The sequence below is a fragment of the Mirounga angustirostris genome, unplaced genomic scaffold (assembly GCF_029215605.1).
Source record: "Mirounga angustirostris isolate CCGP_5_RB_7025 unplaced genomic scaffold, mMirAng1.0.hap1 SCAF_6, whole genome shotgun sequence".
NCBI lineage: Eukaryota > Metazoa > Chordata > Mammalia > Carnivora > Phocidae > Mirounga > Mirounga angustirostris.
The window spans coordinates 86,435,618-86,457,717 of record NW_026991714.1 but is presented as its reverse complement, the minus strand read 5'-3'; the positions used below and the strand labels follow the sequence as shown (position 1 = coordinate 86,457,717).

At 46.2% G+C, this 22,100-nt stretch overlaps 1 protein-coding gene across 4 annotated transcripts in view; it reads right to left on the bottom strand.

The window, feature by feature from the left end:
- PGBD5 (piggyBac transposable element derived 5) overlaps positions 1-13,321 on the bottom strand; it is a 98,901-nt gene extending 85,580 nt beyond the window's left edge. For 3 of the 4 annotated variants that reach the window (XM_045877851.3, XM_045877852.3, XM_064594642.1), the window contains exon 1: positions 12,514-13,212. In XM_045877851.3, the coding sequence (XP_045733807.1) occupies positions 12,514-12,832 (319 nt within the window). In that variant the 5' untranslated portion in view covers positions 12,833-13,212. Of the gene's footprint in view, positions 1-12,513 lie in introns of all 4 variants that reach the window. The other variant, XM_064594643.1, reaches the window with a different exon arrangement.
- Positions 13,322-22,100: the final 8,779 nt, after the last annotated feature.

Genomic DNA, 22,100 nt, shown 5'->3' with positions numbered 1-22,100 from the left:
AGAGATATAAAAGCAAATGCATAATATAAAAGCAAATAAAAGAATCATTAAACTGCAAGGCATTTTATGTTAACCAATTTGATAACCTAGAAGAAATGATTTCCTAGAAAAACAAAATCATCAAAATGATTCAAGAAGTGGAAAATTCAGAAATACCAAGACCAGACAGCTTTGAAGCTGAATAACCCATCATTCTACTGTTAAATGGCAACAGGCAATTAAAAAATAATAAGCCAATTCATTTTATAAAGCATAATATTAATACCCAAACCTGTGAGGGATGAGAGGAGAAACTATTAACGAATCTGGCTTATGACAGATTAGTTACAGAAACTGAACTCATGTTAGCAAATAACAGAAGTCAGCCATCTACCAAAGGGACATATCCTGAGACCAACTTGGATTTATTCCAGGAAAATACAGGGAGCTCAAGACCAGAAAATCAGTAAGATTTACCTCATCACTAAATTAACTGTGAAAAACCTCTAAGACCGTAACAATAAATGCATTTGATAAAAACAAAGGCATCTGAGCAGCAATTCCTTATATAAAAATTAAGAGAACAGAAGGAAGTTATTCATGAAGTATTATTAAACGAGAAGCACTTGATCAAGAGGTAGATAAAATGAGCCCATATTCGTTAAACAATGACAAAACCCGTGCATGCGTGGGTATGGACAAATGTGTTCATGGATGAGCACCAAGTTGTCAACAGGGATTACAGGGACAAAGGCAGCAGTGAGGAGGAGAATTTTAACAAAATGGGAAGAAGGTAAAACAAGGACTGCAGTTAAAAATGGTGTATGATCCTAATGCATGCAAATAAGACTGGATACTTTCATGTGTATAATTTTTAAAACACTGCACACAGTATTAGAATTACCAAGAAAAAAGGTACTCTTGTTTTCAACTCCACAGCCTTCACGGGCTTTCCCAGTACCAACATGCCCAGGAAGATACTCTGTTGGTGACATTACATTTTCGTTGTACTCCTTAATGAACATGGTAACCAGCCCATGGGCTACAGGTCAGAACTCAGGCATGGCCACGTCCACCCCAACCAGAGCCAAACTCCCAGCTTCCATTCTGTCTCTGGAGGGGGTTGGGGGGGCACTTGGAGCTGTTAAGGAGCAGGGATTTGAGCAGTCCTTTGGTTTCCCCTGGAGCCATCTGTATCCATCATGTTTACCATGGCTCTACACAAGTGTCGGGGCTTGGCTCCCCCTGAGTGTTCCCTCAGCTCCTAGGACATCCTTCTTATGAGAGCACCTATTACTCAGCGCCACGATGATCTGAGGGCCACCTGTGTTCATCAGACTCCATGCTGGCTGAGCTGGAACCCTTTCTTGTTAACTTCTCAAGTCAGAGTTTCTAATGCAGCGCCGGGCACATCGTAAGCACTGTCAGTATCTGCCAAATGAATGAAATGTATTCAAAACATGGTATGAAGTCTGCATTCTGAAACTTCTTTTTGGAGCCGTTTGCTTTAGTTTCCCAGGAGATTTAAAAATCTTCCAACCTTGCTGCCAATAACCTGATGGGGTGAAGGAATGTTGGCATGCCCCATTGGGCATGTGACTCTGGTTGGTCCTTTGGCAGCAGGGACATCAGGGATGTTGATACCACTCTTCCAAACCCAGCAAAGATGGTGGAAGGGGTAGGTTGCGGAGTGCCTCCTGTGACTGACCCTGTGTGACATCACCCGGTGCCTGCAGCTGCCCTCTGGGAAGTGTCACTTTAGAGGCAGGGCTGGGATGGGCACCCGAGCATGTGTCTGTCTAAAAAGCCTTGGGCACCACATCACAATGCCTTCCCGAGAAAGAGAATCAAAGACAGTTGCAGATCTTCATTCCTTCCCACCAAAGTTATCTCACACACCATCTTCAGAAGTTTGGGCAGGGGGCGCCTGGGTGGCTCAGTCGGTTAAGCATCTGCCTTCAGCTCATGTCATGATCCCAGGGGTCCTGGGATCGAGCCCCACATCATACTCTCTGCTAAGCAGGGAGCCTGCTTCTCCTTCTCCCTCTGCCATTCCCCCCACTTGTGCTCTCTGGCTCTCTCTCTCTGCCAAATAGATGAATAAAATCTTAAAAAAAAAAAAAAGTTTGGGTCATACTCTTTAGCCATTCCGGTTTCCCTGGGGTAATTTGCCATCTCCCTGAATTTACCTGCATCTTTCCCAGAAACTATTTCTTATCTGCCAGCCTTCTTGAAGATAATGAGTCTATAAATTTTCGATAGATAGTGTGAACTTACGCTTGCTAATATTTGCATAACATGCACCTCTTTCAAGCTTAAACAAAAGCTTCTCACTGCAATGGTCTCTGATCTCCAATTAGGTTCTGTTCCAGGATCCCACTGGAATTCTGCGTGCATGTCCCCTAAGATGCCATAAATTATGGTCCACCTTCCCAGCCAGCCAAGGAAAACACATTGGAAATCCTGCTGAAATATTAGTAAGAGCCAACGAAAGGGAACATGTTTATCTGCCTCAAATGCTGGGACCTGAGGAAAGCAAGTTTCATTAGAGGCAAAAGAGGAAGGAGGTGTGGATTGTTTTTTATGTGACTCTGGAGTGGAGGTCTGCTCACTCACAGAATCTCAGAATCGTCACATAGGACACCACGCCCCCCCAAAGTCAGCTGGGGATTCTCAGGAAAACTTAAATTGAAGATGTTACATGTTCCCCACCTTCCCCAAACGCAGGAGGAACATCTATAAGCAAGACTCTCACCACTCTTTAGACAATTCCACTGATTTACATTTTTTCTTTCCAGAAAATCATCCTTTATCCCAATCCCTGATCTTCTCTTTGTAAGTTTCCTAAACAAGAAAACAGGTGTCCTCCCTCTCCAATGCCATCCGAAATAATTCAATTTTTAATCGCTTTTGTCATGGACGCTTTTGGGCGGCTTTGAAATGTCAGAATTTGACCTATCCGTGTCCTCTTCACCATCTTGGAAAGGATGCGGCACTTCTCAGAGGCCTCAGTCACCTGCGCCTGGGGTCACTCTCCCCTCCGGACCTGGGTTCCAGCTGAAGGCCCTTGACATTAGAGTACGAGGTGGATTCTCAGTCTGTGGTGCCTCACAGGGCGCCTCAGGAACTGAGGGGCTGCCAAGGGGCTGGAGGCACCTGGGGTGGCCTCAAAGACAGTGCCCACTTTCCACTGGCTGATAATATGTACCCTGGGTTTGTCCTAAGGTTCCCGGTTGCTAATCTTCTAAGTAAATCTTCTAAGTAGCACAATATCGATCATGTGCATTTTGGCCACACAGGACAAAAGCTTAAAGGAAGAAAGATAAAGCTACCTGTAATGAACCACCAGCTCTGTGCTTCCCCACACATCTTTACTGATTTTCAGAACTCTGGGAAGGAGCTCCTACATAGATGATGGACTCTGCTGAGCCACTTACCCAAAATCACAGGATAAGCACAGGGCACAGCCCAGGCCTTCTGCCCCGGATCCTCTCCAGCCATAAACTGACCACCAAGCCCCTTTCAAGCCATCTACAGCCTCAAACCATCGATGTGCAATTAAACACCTGCATCTAGAACGCCCTATGCACATTGCTTACCTGCATTATCTTACCTGTCCGCTCCCAAAGTTGCTGTGGGAATTTCCCCGAGAGAAACAAAGAATTCATTTTTATTCTCCGGGTTGTTTTCCATGGTTTCCCCTCATGAATCCTCACAGAGTGATTCGGCATGTGGCCCTACTGATCTGAATCTGCTTTTCCCCCATCAATCCTCTTTTCTTTAGCGTCTGTGCCAGTTAAGCTGGCTGTTCTAACAACGCCCCCCCCAAATGTATGATGAATCGAACAAGAAAGAAGTTCATTTCTTGCCAACATAAATTTAGTTCACGATAAATATGATTGATGTGGGGCGCCTGGGTGGCTCAGTTGTTAAGTGTCTACCTTCGGCTCAGGTCATGATCCCAGGGTCCTGGGATCAAGCCCCGCCTCGGGCTCCCTGCTCCGCGGGAAGCCTGCTTCTCCCTCTCCCACTCCCCCGCTTGTGTTCCTGCTCTCACTCTCTCTCTGTGTCAAATAAATAAATAAATAAAATTAAATAAAATCTTAAAAAAAAATATATATGACTGATGTGTGAGTGGCTTTTCCCCAAACGGTGATTTAGATACAAGGTCCCCCAACATCTCTGACGTGTGGCTCAGAGGAGCCTCCACATGGCCAGGCCTGAGAGTGGAGTCCACACTTTGGCTCATTTTCCACTGTCCTGAATCCAGGCGGCATCCCTGTCTCACTGCAAGGGGTGCTGGGAAACAAGGAGCAGCCGCTGCTCGGGAAGACAGGCAACAGGCAAAACAGATTTGGAGAATGACACTGGTCTTCAAGGGCCCCTTGCAAGGGACTTATCATTAATTAGTTGATCTGACCCGCATATACCGTGTTCCATACTCACGCTCTAAGTATGAAGCTTCCTTGTCCCCTAATCAAAGGAACTAGTTCACCCGAGGTCACTTAACCTCTCTGTGACTCAGTTTCCTTATGTTAAAAATAGGGATAATACCTCACAAGATTGTTTTGAGGATTACACACATTACAAAGTGCTTAGGGGCGCCTGGGTGGCTCAGTCAGTTAAGCGTCTAACTTTAGCTTAGGTCATGATCTCAGGGTCCTGGGGTCGAGTCCCGCATCGGGCTCCCTGCTCAGTGGGGAGTCTGCTTCTCCCTCTCCCTCCCTCTGCCCCTCCCCCTGCCTGTGCCCTCTCTTTCTCTCTAATAAATAAAATCTTTAAAAAAAAAAAAAAAGGAAGTGCTTGGAACACTATCTGGCACAAAGTACTTGACATACAAGCACCTGTTAAATAAAGGGGTGCAAGAAGCTGGCTCCCCTGCAAGTTTCTAATAGACTCCTGTCAGGGGGTCTCTAGCTCTTAGGAGGTGGGCAGGTTGCAGGAGCCCAATGCTTGGACAGTTCCTCCGAGGCCAAGTTCAGTGTTCTATACAGGACAGAAAACCCTGTAAAATACATTCCAGACTTGCTTCAGTGCCTTCCTAGTAAGGAATCCGTTCCCCCCAAGAGCTGCCCCAACCTCTCTTCCACTATTTGGGATGTAGAAAATGCTTAGCTCCTTTTAGACATTTCTTTATTGGTGCTGATTCCCATCCTCACTTTTAACAATCTAGCTCTGTGTCCATCTATTCTTCTGTTCATTCCTTTATTCAACAAACATTGAAGACTCACCATGTCCTAACTGTGAGCAAGACATCCAAGGTCTCATCCTACATGGGAAATGTATTAGCTCATGTGGCTGCGAAGAGGGACAGGGGGAAGGTAGTGATTTTATATTCTTGGAGACAGTGACATCCGAACCAAGACCAAACTAACAAGCAAGGGCTTCCATGAAGAACATTCCAGGTACAGGCCCTGCAGGCACAAAGGCTCTGAGATGAATAGATTTTGTGTTGATGGCAGGACAGGGGACAAAAGGGGACACTGGAAATTAAGGCTATGGAGGAGGCCTTGCGAAGGACTCTGGAATTCCCTTTGGCTTCAGTTGGAAGGTTTAAGCAGAAAAGTCAGTGGATGGGCTTATGTTTGTAAAGATCGCTCTTCTTCCACAGAAGAAATGGGGATGGGGCGGGAGTGTCAACAAGACTAGAAGCTGGAAATCAAAGCAGATGAAGTTTCCAATATCCTGGCCAAGGAGTGATGTTGTCCCAGTTAGAGTGTAAAGATTTGCAGTTCTACACTTTTTAGTAAAGCGATTTATTAAACATACAGTTAAATATGGCCTGAGGTTCCTACTTTTGTAACAATTCTTTCTGAAAGTCACAAAGCAGAAAGGGGCTCTCTGTACCATGTGCCAGTCTAGGTGGAGCATCAGCTCTATGTCACAGGATGTTTTAGGGAACCTGTTACTCTTGTAGTACATCCCTCCCACCCCAAGGTAATACCATGCTTCCTCCCGCCAACACAAGTTGAGTTGTCCCTTTCCCTCTGCCTTCCTTCAAGGGAAGACCTCAGGGCTTCTCCACAGATTCCACCCTCTCTAAGTTCATATTTCTCACCAAACCTGCCAAATCCCCCTCTGTGTGGGCTCCAGCATTTGCAGGTAACATCTATATCCACGCCTGAACTTGGGAGCTCAGATTCCAGCTACAGTTACTTGCAATATGATAACAATTACATCATGTCACATTTCAGGACATTTTCACTGAGAAGGCTTCAGGTCAGGATGCTCAGTTTAGGAAAAGAGTGGGGCCGCACATGGGCCAAGTGGCATACCTTCTCCCCTCCTGGCCTTTGCCCAAGTTTGAGATGCCCTGTTCCTTCCTCTTCACCTGACTAATCTTTATTTGTTCTTCAAGATGCAGCCTAGGGGCCACCTCCATCAAAGGTGCTGCTTCTTCCCCAACCCAGCTGGATCAGGTGGTGCACCTCCGGAATCCCATATAAATCCATGTTTACTGGATCACACTGTTTGCCAGAGACTCTTCCTCCTTTTCTTCACTTTGTCTCTCCTGTTGGACCCCAGGAGACAGGTCTTATTTATCATTTTATCCCAGCAGGGTTCAATATGTTTGCTGAATTAATACATGGCACGTCTCATACATCGCTAGTGGGTGTATACACTGGAACACTGTTTGGCAGTATGTACTAAACCAGTAGTTCTTGGGGCACCAGGGGGCTCAGTTGGCTAAGCGTGTCTGCCTTCGACTAGGTCATGATTCCAGGGTCCTGGGATCGAGCCCTGCATCGGGCTCCCTGCTCAGTGGGGAGTCTGCTTCTCCCTCTTCCTCTGCCTCTCCCCTCTGCTCGTGCTCTCTCTCTCTCACTCTCTCAAATAAATAAATAAATCTTTTCAAAAAATAAATTAAAAAAAAAATAAAGCAGTGGTTCTCAACTGCAGGTGATATGGCAATGCCCAGAGAAATGTTTGGTTGCCGTAACTAGAGGGAAGGGTGCCACCGGGCATTCAGTGGGTAGGGGCCAGGGATGCTGCTAAACATCTGGCAATGCACAACACAGGCCTCCCCAACAAAACGTCATCCAGCCCGTAAGGACAACAGTGCCGAGGGTGAGACCTGCATCTAATCTATGACCCCGCAAACCTACTCCCGGGTTTATGTGCTCAACGGAAATGACGTATACGTCCATCAAAAACACAAGAATGTCTGAAGCAGCTCTACCCAGAGAAGCCCCAACTGGACACAATGTAAAACACCATTAACAGGGTAATGGATAACCAACTACAGTACTTATATGGTGGAATACTACACGCGATACAAAATTAAAGACTGTGACGTGCAATAATAAGATATATTGATGAACTGAACCACCAGACCAAAGGAACAGGCAAACTTAATCGATGGTTGATGGAATAGAAGTCGGAATAATGATCACCCCTGGAGGCAGAGAGTAACTGACTGGGAAGGAGCAGGAGGGAATCTTTGGGGTGCTGGGAACGTTCCTGATCTTCATCTGGGTCTCAGTTGTACGCACTGAGCTGTGCACTATGACTCACGCGCTCTGTGTGTGTTACACCTCAACAAGCTTTATTAAATGCAACGGTCCTCTAAGAGCACCCTAGCAGCAGGGATCATGCACTGGAATGGGTCCTCTAAGTAAGACCTTCTAAGCCTTTTTGGTATACTGCCAGCAGGAGTGTGCATTTCTGGAAGGCTATTTCACCACAGATATCAAAAACCTTACAGTGTGTCCTTAATTCAATTCTGTTTTGGTCATTTTATGCTAAGGAATGTGCTGAGGATGTGCACACAAACTTAAGCTTCAAGAATATTTATTGTAGCATAATAAATATAAGGGGGAGGGGGCAATGAACTCAACACCCACCCAGAGGGAACTGTGTAATATCATGGACTTATTAAAATTGACACTTCAAAATTTAAATGGAAAACATTTACAATATATTAATTACAATTAAAAAGCAGGTCACCCAACAAGATGTAATCTAAGATACATGAACGATGTACTCAATATAATTAACTATGATTATCTAGGGTAATGAGAGATTATGGGATTTCTTAAAATTTTATCATTTTTCCCCTAAAATGTACATATATAACTTGTTAATAAGAAAAAATATATACAATCACACTTCTTAAAAATAAAGGTGAATTTTCTACTTTAAAACTGAGTACCAGACCCCACACAACCCCCAGATTCCCAATGTATTCAAAGCCCTGCTACCTGCAGAAACACTCTAAACTCTCATCACAATGGCTGAGAGGTAGCAGGGATTAAATAAAAAGATAAAATTCTAGATTTTCTGTCTCCTATCTGACTGTGGGGACTGGTTACACAAATCCATACTTGCCTTAAACCGCACAGAACTGCATATCGCCCCCAAAAAAGTTAAAAGCAATTCCATGTAAAAATATGAAAGTATTCCTGACTGAAAAAGGTTTTAGATGCTGTAAAGAAAAAAATAAAAAGGCACAACCTTCCTTGAACGATCAAGTCTGCCTAGTTAGAAGGCTACCACTTCACCAGGTAATCTCATCGCCCGAGACCCTGACTGAAAAGACCTATCTGTGTTTCTCTGTAAAGTGGAGGTGATACGAGCTCTCTCAGAGTACTCTTGAAGGTTCGGCACAATGAGGAAAAGCATGCTATGAATGGGGACTGCTGGTTATAATCAGCGTCATGCCCACCCCCTGAACAAAACCTCTCTCCAGGAAGCTCCCTTCTCTGAATTCTGTGTGGTGGGGGCACATGCTTGATTATTATGCAGCACTGCATAAGATGTACCTTGTAGGTCGCCCAGACTCCCAGTTCCTCCTGGAGCCACCGAACGTGGTACAGAGCTAAAAGTGCAGCTGCTTATCCTGGACGACAACGACAGGAGCCCAGGTACCTCCACTCACAAATCCATTATCAGAGTATCCGTTTAACTCTGGCTTTAAGAGAAAGATTTTTCTCCTCTTACTTGTTAGTCAAAAAAGACTTCAGGCCAAATAAATCAACAACAAACTCTAAGATAAAACATTTCACAATGTTAATTTTCAGAGCCCTGTGGTCTTCTCCAGCTTCTCAAGGTCATACCTCCCGAGGGTTCCTGACAGGTACACATGTACACAGAGAACACACTCCTGTGAAGTCCAACCTCTAACAGAAAGAGCAAACAGCTCAGATCCCAGCCAGCCATGACAAAGGACCGACAAAGCCGAACACAAGGGAGCCCCTGAGCATCTGTGAATCTGCCTGTTCCTTTGCCTCCTCAGAGAGAACGAATCACAAGACTGCTCAGAATAAGAAACCGAAAGGGCAGAAGCCCAAAAAGCAGCCAGCCTGAATTTCATGCTGCTTCCAAAGAGTGAGCTTGCATGCTGTGTCAGTTATTTGCACAGTGGGCAGGCGAGGCTGACAGCTTGAGGGGGCTATTTTAGAGGGAGAGCTGCAAGTCTGATGAGAAGGTTCTGGGCCCTGGGCTCCCAGCAAGCATCTCCAGCTCCCAGGCTGACCCCCCATTCACACAGGGTTTAAGAGCCCGTCAGCCAGCCCTGCAAGCACGGTCTTTGTATTTAAACCATCTCAAGGGGACCCATATCTCCAGGCACAACCAGAACCCAGGGAGGAGAAAGAAGGGGGTGAAGGAGAGGACCGCTCCACCAATAATTGTTGGCTGCACTTCTGGAGCTCCTGATCCAGGAAGCTAAATACATGAACAAAACAGAAGGAAGAGTCTGGAAAGACTAGAAGAACAGCTAGCGGAGGAGTCTCAACCTGAACCACAGAAATGCTTCTGCCTCTCTGCCCTCCTCCGCTCAGCTGGGCACCAAGTATCTCCCTACTGTGTGCACTCCAAATGCAGATCAAAGCTCAGTGGTGCCCAATGCCTCCACCTCTCTCATGCACAGGGACTCCAGGTCATCGGAGGGCTCCCAGACAGCAGCTGTAATCTCTAATTTAAAAACAAAAACCCCCCCCAAAAGTCCCAACCAGCCCAAACCAGCACAAGCAATACAGATTTACCTGTAAGACACGGTCGCACACATACATATTCACTTATTTACACACATACACATGCTTTTACAGCAAAAGGCAGACAGGAAGCCTGTTCCCTAAGTCTAGAATCCTTTGCTTTCCTCATCCGATTCTAGCAGCAACAGCCATTTCTGCTACGGACTTTCTTTTATGAGGGCTGATTACAGATCAAAATGCCACCCTCCTGCTTGCCTCCCTATCCTACCCCACCAGCCAAGAGAGGTCTGTCAACAAACCAGGGAACAAAGATGGAAGAAAGGCCCAAGCTGCATTCCTTGAAAGTGGGGTTAGATTCTACACTTTGAAAAAACCTCAGAGCCTGAACCTCTTTGCTCTCAGAGTGGCCAGGGTGCAACTCTCAGCCTCTTAATAAACATGTCCATCTCCCTCCCACCACCACCACTAGGCACAAGGGTTTTCTCTGCCCGGCATCTATTTTCAGCCCCCATAAATCATATCCCATTGTTTCAGGCAATCTGAACTCACACTTAATAAGCCATCAACCTCACCCCTCCACCACCACCCCAAATTTCCCTCAGGGAAAGACTGTTTCAAGGAAGAAAGGAAATTCTTCATTAGGGCTGGATTTTAAAAGCAAGCTTCCACACAAAACCAGAAAACAAAATTGGGTATAAATACCATCAAATAACCACTAATGTCTTTGGTTAAAGCGCTTGCCTGTGATTCTCGGGTCCAGGTGTGAGCTCAGTGAACATCCGAAGGAAGCAGAATTTGAACCTAATGCTAAATGACATATGATCCCGCACTTCACGACCATTTAAGTGCTGCAGTGGCTGGATTAGATTGCTCTGATGCAGAATTTCTCCGAAGTATAGGTTACTAAGAAACGTAATATTGCTTGAAAATGTATTTAGGTGTGTTCATCCTTCTCACACCAACACCCTCATGGATCTTATTCATAACCAGGCTTAAGCTAACACAATTCTCCTATTTTCCCGGGAGAGGTAGGGAAACAAGAGGACATATATCTCATGTTCCAAGATCAAAAACTGGATCACAGCACTCATAGCATCAAGTCTGCCAAACCAGAGCTCTGGGTATGTACAATTCTTAAAGAGCTAATTTAATGGAAAACAGCCATCTGGGGCTGGAAACCCTTATGACATTCTGGAAAATGTAGGAGGTTTAAAAGGATTATGCAGAGTGACGTGACTTTGAAAATTCCCAAACTCTTAACCAAAGCCTAAATGAGAACACGTTGTTAAATTTAACTATATTCCAAAACACGGCACAGTTAACTTGGACCCTGCGAGCCCAGCTGTAGCTCAGGGTGTCCACACTGCAACCTGCCTGTAGGAGGTTTGCAGACCACTCCCTGCTGAGAGAGTCCAGCCAACCCAAGCAGCCTACCAGCAGGCTGCAGCACCATGTCCAGATCCAAGCCCAGGCACCAGCCAGGGGTCCCTTGGGCCTGCCCTCCTATGGTTGAATAACAATCAGGGAGAGCCACAGGAAAAGCCGCATCATGCCCAGTACGGCCACTCCCTGGTCCTCAACAACACCGGTTGCACACTCTTCCACACACAAAAATGGTGTGCAGAAACAAGGGCCTGCCACAGAAGGCTGCTGAGCAAGGAACAAAAAGCATCAGGGGACAGGTGGAAACTGCTGGCTGGTCTCCACCTCTCCCGGAGGGCACAGGCCACAGAGGCCACAGAGCTTCTGCAGGGTTAAGTAGAGACGTTTTAGAACCACCTCCGGAAAAAGAAGGCAGTAAAGAGGACCTCCGGCAGCCTCAGCGGCCAGCACTCCTGCGACCTCCAGATATCAGGGGCTTGACCATGACCATGGCGGTAAGCTGAACACACATGAAAGTGCCTTCTGGCGCAAGAGCATACACCTTAACGCTGCTAAACTTGTCCTTTCACTCTTCTCCGCTCTTAGCAAGTGATCCTGAAAGGCACGGACAAAGTTTCTCAGATTAACTAGAGAAAACACGAGCCAGTGAAGACGCCCTGGGTGGCCTCTCCAGAGGCTCTCACTGGGCCTCCCTCCAAAGGCTACCTGCCCCACCCCTGGCACCTGGGTAAGGCTGCTCTGGGGCCATCAATACAGAATGACTTACGCGCCCCCCCCCCCCCCCGCCCCCAGCCGGCAACAGACACACAAGCCGCGTCAGGTTTGCAGAATCCCTTCAACTAGTAAAGCCTAACTCAAACGCACCCCTGAGCGCGACCCCACAGGTGTGACTGGCTTGGACACTCCTGGCAAGTGAGGGAAGTCCCCCTCCCCCCAGGTCTTTGCCAGCGGCAGGGTGCCGGCCCCGGCCTCCGCCTCATCCTCTCCACCCGCGGGCAAGTCGGAGCCGCCCCCCCGCCGCACCACGCAGTCAGAGCCCCCCCCCCCCCCACGCAGTCAGGCTGATTCTCGCACTTCAAATCCCCGCTGCCGCGGCCCCATTTGTGTGCTGACACGAACTGCCCTCGACCGGCCGGCCCACGGAGCGTCCGGAGTTCTCCCGGCCCCGCGCTCCCGCCTCCCCGGGCCGCCCCCGCCCCCGCAGGCCGCGCCTTACCGCCGGTGTCCTCGAAGCGCGGGGACGGGCGGTCCAGCAGCGTGGCACTCCAGCCCGCGCCGGCCTCGTCCTCCTCCGGCTCCTGCGCGTCCGGGGCGCCGGGCGGCGGCGGGGGGCCGGGGCGCTCGTGTTCGTCGTCCGAGGAGGCGGCCGAGGAGGAGCGCGAGGCGGCAGACGTGCTGTAGAAGGGGTTCCCGCCGCTGTCCGGGCCCGACTCGCCGAACACGTCGTCCGAGATGTGCAGGCTCTCGTAGCGCGCGCGGGCCGCCTCGAGCAGCGCCGGCGCCCTCCTCCGCGCGCCCCCGCCGCCCTCGGCCATAGCCCCGGCCGCCGCCCGCGCGCCCGCCCCCCACAGCGCCTCCCAGCCGCACGCGCTGGGCCCCGGGCCCGCGCCGCGGCCCGCCGCCCCCCACCAGCGCAGCCCGCAGCACAGCGCCCGCCGCCCCGCGCCCGGCCGGCCCGCCGTCTTGGCCGCCTCGGGCCCAGCGCCCGGGGAAGCGCCCTCGGAGCTCGGGCGCCGCAGGCTGCGGGCCGCGGCGGGACGCAGGGTGCGCGGGCGGGAGGCAGGGGCTGCGGCCGGGCCCAGGCGCCGCCGCTACTGCCGCCGCTGCGTCTCCTCGGCTCCCACCGCGTCCCCGCTCGCCCTCCCGCGGCACCCCGCGCTCCCCGGCCGACCTTCCCGGGCGCGAGCCGCCGGAGGCGGGCCCCGCCTCCTCGCACCTCCGGCCCGCCGGCCAATGGGGAGCCAGGCCGGGGCGGGGCCGGCGTGGGGCTCGCCCCACCTCCCTCACCGGGGCGGGTCGAGGAGAGCGGCGGCGGCGGCGGGAAGGGGGAGGGAGGCCGGTGGCTTCCTCGCCTGCAGGGACGTGCGGCCCGGGACGGCCACCCGCAGGCCCCGCGCTGCCCCACAGGGAGAAGGGAGGAACAGAGTGGGTGTCGGGGGGGTGGGGGGAGGGGCCGCAGCCGGTTCTTCCTGCCGCCGCAGCCGGTTCTTCCTGCCTCCGCAGCCGGCTCACGGAGCGTGAACGCCGCGTTCACCGTCCCCTTCCGCAGTTGGCGCCGGGGAGCTGTCCGCCCCGGTGGTTCTGAACTAGGCGCTGCGGAAACTCCAGGTAGGCGGCGGGCCCGAGGGTCACAATTCCCGCGGCTGTTGCTGCTGCTGCGGCTTCCGTGGTCCACAGCGGGCTGCGCCGCGAGCTCTTATAAGCACAAGGGCTGTCTGGCTTCCGGGAATCTTGCTCGAATAAGGAGCCGGCCTCGCCGGTCCATTTCTGGGGTCAGATGTTAACTCAGTCTCGCTTCAGTTCCCCTGTAATTTGAGGGGGGGCAGCATCTGGTTTTAGTCATTCCTCTCGTCTTTGACGTTTGACATCTTTTAAACTCAAAATATTCATTACCTCCCAAATATTGATTACTTTAACACCACTATTGCAACATCTTCACTCATACATTTGACACACTCGTCTATTAAAATATAGCACAATCACCCAGGCTTCAGTGCTCTGATAAACAATACAACAGAAAGGTTTCACCCACCCCTCTGCCTTGGCCAGGAGTGTGTGGCACTCATTCTGTTGATGGCGATACATATGATCAGTCTGTTTCTTGTTCCTCTCTCCCTCCCACAATAGTGCAATAAGTCACAATGATGGTAATTGGGCCATAAAGTCACTTGCACTCTGAAATAAAATAAATCCACAGAGATGTGAAGGGCTTACAAATCCTACTGGGTATTAACTAAATAATGATTACACGAAAGGGAAAGGCATGTTGCTATTTCTAAGCATGCATAAAGGATGAAGATGTTAGGACCACCAACTAACCACCAACTAAGGTCTAACAGCAGGCCGGCAGCTTCTGTTCTTGCCCTTCCCTCTCAAGCCCCTGTTTCCTCCTCCCAAACCAGAGCCTCTGTACCGGCAAGAATTCGTGATAATCACTGAAAGACGATATAAAAAAAAAGGAAAGGATTCACATGACATTGCTTTTTATATGGATTGGCTGACACATGTGAAATTGTTTGCAAAGCATTTCAACTCCGTTGGAAGAATTATGCCACAGAAAAGAACTGGTTTCCAACATATCTATATACAGTGCTAACCAGCGAAAAATTTTGAAGCAGAGTACATGCAGATAATCAGACTTGAAAAGGTCAATGACATACAGATTGAAGATGCAAAATAAGACTCCATTGCTCAAGTTCGAATTCTGCAATTAGGAATTCTGTAATACTCCTGTAAGATGTAATGATATCTACTAAAAAAAAAACAATTGAATGGGATCTAGAGAGTGAAATCTATAGGCAAGAATTCCTTCTCTTCTCCAGGTAGCCAATGAAAAAGTCAGCAGCTAAAATGAGTGTGTATTTTAAAAAACAACGGCTTGCTTTGTTACCCATAGGAAGCACAAAGTAGAGCAATAACAGTTACAAGGATGGACACTGTCTTCCATTATCCCAAATTTGCATTTGTATGGTGCTAATCCCAAAGAAACCATAGAGCCTTTGTGCTTATGAGCTCACAAGTGCTTGTAGCTCACACAGCATGCAACATTGGGGAGAGGATTATATGGTCACAAAAGAAACAGACTGAGAAATCAAATTGTTATCCAAACCCTTGCCAAACAATGGATGTTTAGCGGCAAATAGATGGCTGTCAGTTTAGAATCAAGTGTTTAGCAACCAAGTGTTACTTTGTTTAAGCAAGTGTTTCCAACCAAGAACAATAAAAATATTTCAGCCTTTTAAGAACAGGTGGCTGATTCTCCTTGTGGAAGGAGGGGAAGAAAGGGAAGAAAACAATTGGAAAACAAAAACCAAAAAACTTTCCCATCTGCTTGGCAACCTCATACTTGATGCTACCATTGTGGTTCTACATCATTAACTTTTATAAGTAATGTTATCTGTGAGGATAATTATAGAACCAGTATTATACTGAGATCTTTTAACTTTGAGGCATTTAAATACATCTTCCAAATAATATAACTTTGTAATATAATTAAATAATTTTAGATTAATACTGAGCTTTTGGTTCATAGTCTGCACAAAAAGCTCCAGGGTAGTAAGAGCAATCCATTTCTGTAGTAGATTCCTTAGGTTTTGTTAAGCCAGAGGTTCATGCTTTTATGAAACTGGGGCTAATAGCCATATTTCATTGAGTCTTGGCCTCCTTTCCTGGTATGTTTTAATAAGAAAGAAAAAATGCTACCATTCAAACTATGATACAGTGTTTTCTTTTCATTAATATTTTAATTTAAATGTATTGAAAAAGTTCTTTGGTAAGTATTTAGACAGATTTTTTTTAAAAGATTTTATTTATTTATTTATTTGACAGAGAGAGACACAGCGAGAGAGGGAACACAAGCAGGGGGAGTGGGAGAGGGAGAAGCAGGTTCCCTGCTGAGCAGGGAGCCATATGGATCCCAGGACCCTGGGATCATGACCCAAGTGGAAGGCAGATGCTCAACGACTGAGCCACCCAGGCGCCCCATATTTAGACAGATTTTTATCATGTATCGCCTTAATGCATACATAAAAATAAGTAAAATAGCTGTATAATGTTTTTCCAGAACTTCACGTTCAGAATCTCACTATTCTTATTTACTTTCTGAGAGTTTTCAATGCCCAGATTTTTCCCACAATATGTTCCTCTGAGCCACCCAGAGCTTCTGTCATGCTACACTTAAAAAATTTTTATTATTGACATATAGCTGACATTCAGTGTTAAATTAGTTTCAGGTGTACAACATAGTGATTTAACAATTCTATACATTACTCAGTGCTTACCACCATAAGTGTATCATTGCCTGTCACCATACAAACTTATTACAATATTATTGACTATATTCCCAGTGCTGTACTTTTCATCTTCAGATGAGAACAGGAAATTATTTTATTTTATAACAGGAAATTTGTACCTCTTAATCCCCTTCACCTATTTCACCCATCCCCCATCCACCTTCCCTCCCACAACAACCAGTTTGTTCTTTGTTTTTTAAGAGTCTGTTTCTATTTTTTTCTTTGTTCACTTGTTTCATTTTTTTAGATTCCATATAGAAGTGAAATCATATGGTATTTGCCTTTCTCGGTCTGACTTACTTCACTTAGCATAATATCCTCTAGATCCACCCATGTTGTCACAAATGGCAAGATCTCATTCTTTTTTATAGCTGGGTAATATTCCATTACATATATATACCATATCTTTATCCATTCATCCACTGATGGGCACTTGGATTGCTTCCATATCTTGGTTATTGTAAATAATGCTGCAATAAACCTAGGAGTGCATATATCTTTTTGAATCAAGAGTTTTTATTTCCTTTGGGTAAATACCAAATAGTAGAATTATTGAAGCATATGGTAGTTCTATTTTTAATTTTTTGAGGAACCTCCATATTGTTTTCCACAGTGGTTGCATTCCTACTAACAGGGCACAAGGGTTCCTTTTTCTCCACATCCTGGCCAACACTTGTTCTTTCTTGTCTTTTCTTTTTCTTTCTTTTTTTTTTACTTATTTGAGAGAGAGAGAATGAGAGACAGAGAGCATGAGAGGGAGGAGGGTCAGAGGGAGAAGCAGACTCCCTGCCGAGCAGGGAGCCCGATGCGGGACTCGATCCTAGGACTCCAGGATCATGACCTGAGCCAAAGGCAGTCGCTTAACCAGCTGAGCCACCCAGGCGCCCCCTTTCTTGTCTTTTCAATACTAGCCATTCTGACAGGTATAAGGTGATAGATGTCCCTGTGGTTCTGATTTTATTTTCCTGATGACTAGTGATATTGAGCATCTTCTCACGTGTCTGTTGGACATCCGTATGTATTTTCTGGAAAAATGTCTATTTAGGTCCTCTGCCCATTTTTTAATTGGATTATATGTTGGGGTTTTTTTGGGGGGATTGGTGTTCTTTACATATTTTGGCTATTAATCCTTTATTAGATTTATCATTCACGACTATCTTCTCCCATTCAGTAGGTTCCCTTTTGGTTTTGTTGTTGGTTTTCTTTACTGTGCAAAAGCTTTTTATTTTGATGTAGTCCTAATAGTTTATTTTTGCTTTTGTTTCTTTTGGCTGAGCAGACATATCCACGATTATGTTGCTAAAGCCAATCTCCAAGAGATTACTGCCTATTCTCTTTTAGGAGTTTTATGGTTTCACATCTCACATTTATTTACTTATTTTTTTTTAAGTAAACTCTACAACCAACGTGGGACTTGAACTCACCACCTCAAGATCAAGAGTCGCATGCTCTATGGACTGAGCCAGCCAGGCACCCCTCAGATCTCACATTTAGATCTTTAATCCATTTTGAGTGTCTTTATATGTATGGTGAAAGAATGTGGTCTAGTTTCATTCTTTTGCATGTAGCTGTCCAGTTTTCCCAACACTGTTTTTGAAGAGACTTTTTCCCGTTACATATTCTTGCCTCCTTTGTCGAAGATTAATTGACCATGTAATTGTATATTTATTTCTGGGTTCTCTATCCTGTTTCCATTAATTTATGTGTCTATTTTTCTGCCAGCACCCTCCTGTTTTGATTTCTATAGCTTTGTAGTATATCTTGAAATCTGAGATACTGATACCTCCAGCTTTGTTGTTCTTCCTCAAGATTGCTTTGCATGCTACCCTTCTTATAAAAGTACTCTGAGGTCATCCAAGTTGCTGCCCCTCCATTCTGCATGGTTTGATGCTGGTGGGGCTTTGTTTTTATTTTCTTGCCTTATCCAAGATTTTCATATAATAACCAGTTTATTTTCCTTCTTCAAATGGTCGTCAAAAGGCCTGTAGCCTGGCATGCCAAGGGATATAGATGGTCAGGCATGCCCTCGGAATAGTAACCAAATGGCACAGAATCAGGCTATAGTAACTTTATAGGGACTTCCACCTGCTCAGCACCAACTATAAGACAATTCCTGACGTTGGAGATGTGAAAGAAAATGGGAGAGGAGGGGCATCTTAGAATCCATAAAATACGGTGTATTGCTTCCTGTTGGTACTTCTACAATTTTTGATTTTGCAAATGGCCAAGCTGCTGCAGGGAACAAAAATGAACAAAAGTCCTAAGGTGATAGAGACTGATCTGACCAGCCCTGTACCACACAGGCTATGTGTTGCTGGACCACTATGAATGGAGAAGACAGAGGTGAGTCAGGACTGTTGCTCCTTCTCCCTACTTTGCCTTCATCACCCCCAAGGAGGGGGCCAGAGCCAAGGAGAATCTCCTGGAATTGAGACAGGGGAGGGGAAAAGAAAGAGCTGAACCATGCCACAGCTGCTGAACCATGACCAACATATGGGGAAGAAGGTTGGAGGCAAATGTGCTTGGCACGCTGTGACATTTGGAGTCCTATCTGACATAGAAGCTTAAGGATCCAACCTTGCTCAAACTGATTTTATATGATGAATTTATCTACTAGTCAACCCAGAAATGCAGAGAATGAAATAAGGCAATGCTATAAAAAACTCTCTTAGGATTGAGGTTCTTTGATATTTCCATTGATTGATTGATTGATTCATTCATTCATTCATTCATTCAACAATTATGTACTGAGTACCTATTATGTGTGTCAAATCCTCTTCTGGGCACTGGGAATAAATCAGGAAAAAAAACCCATTTTTATAGCACCTACCTCCAAGTAGAGGAGAGAGAATAGACAAAAAAATAAACAAATAAATATGTAATGTGTCAGCTGTTGATAAGGGGTAAAAAGTAGAGGGACAGAAATTATGTTGATTGTGATGGTGCTGGTGCTGGTTGTGTGTGTGGTCAGGGGAAGTTACCCTGATAGGACATTGGCAGATCCTTGAGTAGATTCAGAGAGCAAGACAGGTGCGTTTAGGAAGAGAGAACAAGTTTAACCCCCCAGGGGAGGCACACACTCACTGTACTCTATTGAACACTAAGAAGGCTGGTGAATGGAGGCAGAGAGAGCTGAGTGAAGTGGTAGGAGATGAATTGAGAAGGAAGTTGAGTGTTAAATTTTGTAAGACTCCAGCCACTGGAGATCTTAGAGCAGAGAAATAACAAGATCTGACTTTTGTCTTAAATGGGTCGCTTTCACTGCTGAGAGGAAAATAAATTAGAACAGAGCAAAGATGGAATCCAGAAGGCCAGATAGGATACTATTACAATAACCCAGTCTATGGAAGACGGTGTTGTGGAACAGAGTGGAAGTAACTGAAGTGATGAGAACTGGTCAGATTTAGAATATATTTTGAAGATAGAATCCACAGCTTTTACCAAAGAATTAAATGTGGGCAGTGAGAGAAAGAGATGAATCAAGAATGACTCTATAGTTTTCGGTTTGAGCTACTGCAAAGCAGCAGAGTTGGAGAAGAATAAGAGCTTGGTTTTGAACATGTTAGGTTTAACACATCTAGGTGGATCTAGAAAGCAGGCAGTGGAAGAAAGTTCAAGATCCAGGTCTGGCCTGGAGATAGAAATGTGGAGTCATCAGCAGATAGATGGTAGAAAATAGATAGTCACCAAGGACTTAGTAGAGACGGAGGAGAGGTCTAAGGATGGGTCCTGGAGTACATTCATATTTAGAGATCAGGGAAATGAGAAGAAACCCCAAGTGGAGGGGCTTGTCCTCACTCAGAAAGGATTAGAATAAGGGGCCCATGCAGATAAATTTAGTGGGAGTCTGTGGGTCTTCTTTCCTTACTGATTTGATTTTCTTTTAAAGATTTATTTGAGAGAGAGAGTACGCGCACACACCCATGCACAGGGGGAGGGGCAGAAGGAGAGGGAGAGAGAGAATCTCAAGCAGACTCCCCACTGATCATGGAGCCTGACATGGGGTTTGATCCCATGACCCTGAGCTCATGACCTAAGCCAAGAGTCAGATGCTTAACCACTGAGCCATCCAGGCGTCCCCCTGGCCCCTCCATTTGCTTTTCTCAGTAAAGTCATCAGAAGGTCATCAAGGTATCTGATGGAAGGTGTTCAGCTCTCACTCTGCACAAAATGGCTGCACATTAGAATCACCTGGAGAATTTTAAAAGCACACTCATATCCAGGCCCTGTTGTACCCCAATTAAACCAGATTCTCTGGAGGTGGGCCTGGGCACTGCTGCGTTTTAAAGGCTTCCAGGTGATTTGAAAGTGTGGCCAGAGTTGAGAGTCCCTGGCTTAAAGGTTTGAGGAAAGAAGATGTGAAATAGTCAAAATATTTCATGAGGAGAATGGAGACTCAGTCGGTTAGAGAAATGTACTTAAATTTGTGGTTGAGAATTTAATATGAAACCTGCCAACATGGTTGCATTTTCCTCCAACTCCGTTCAGCTGTCAGGGGCAGACACGTGGGGTGGACAGAGGGTTGGGTTCTACCAAGCCCCTACCAAGGTGGGGCTTTATCAGGTATGTATGATGGGGGTTAGAGTACCAGACAGTGATTATAATGATGGGACTGGACTCTGTGTCAGCTAAGGAGGCATGTGAGAATTTGGGGGAAGGATTAAGGGCCATTGAAAAGGAAGTAGGTAGGGGCACCTGGGTGGCTCAGTCGGTTAAACATCTGCCTTCGGCTCAGGTCATGATCCCAGGGTCCTGGGATCGAGCCCCATGTCAGCTCCCTGCTCAGCAGAGAGCCTGCTTCTCCCTCTCCCACTCCCCCTGCTTGTGTTCCCTCTCTCACTGTCTCTCTCTGTCAAATAAATAAAATCTTAAAAAAAAAAAGAAAGAAAGAAAGAAAGAAAGAAAGAAAGAAAGAAAGAAAGAAAGAAAGAAAGAAAGAAAAGGAAGTAGGTAAATGGCTTCTTCTGAGTGGTTTCTATAATTAATATTTCCTTGAAATAATTTAGTGCAGCCAGACCCCTGCAAAGCAGCACAAAAACTCTGATTAGTGCTTCAACCTACCTTTTCTTCCCAGGGTTTCAATCAATTGCTCTCAACAAGTGAACATTGTGAGATATTTAGAGCAAAGAAAAAAAATACATATTGGAAGTTAGCTTTTTACATTCTTAGAAAATGGGATTTTGCACTTTTGTATCCTTTTTCTGTCCCCTTGCAGACATTTTCCCTCTTAAAGCACACCCAACCTCCACTCCACTGTTCTCCAATAAAAGAAAGGGATCTGAGTACCATCCCTAAAGTTCATTCGCATTTAAAGGAGAAACCCAGGCAGTTGGTGTTTTACACAAAAGAATGGATTGTTTAGTGGTAGAAACTCAGGTATTCTAAGAAACCGGGAGAGATTTTCCCTGCTAGAAGGGGGACCTTCTCAGCATTTCCAAATTCACATTCCTATAGCTGGCACTGACAGAAACAAAGTATCAATCAGACTTTCAGGATTGAATTCTATGTAGATTGTTGAACTGATATATTGTTGTAGGCTTAGTGTTAAAGCCACATCTGTCCCTCAGTTTTCTTACAGTGACAATGATGGTTCTTCCAAGATTGCCTGTGAAAGGCTGGGCACCTGCAAAACCACGCAGCATACTGAGCCATCACCTAAGTAGAATGTAATCTGCCCTCCAATAGGAGAGAAAAATAGAGAATCACAAGAAGAAACACTCATGTCAGGGTTTTCATCAAATTTAGTGCAACCTCTCACCATTTATCTTCATTCGCAGTAATTTTTTTTATA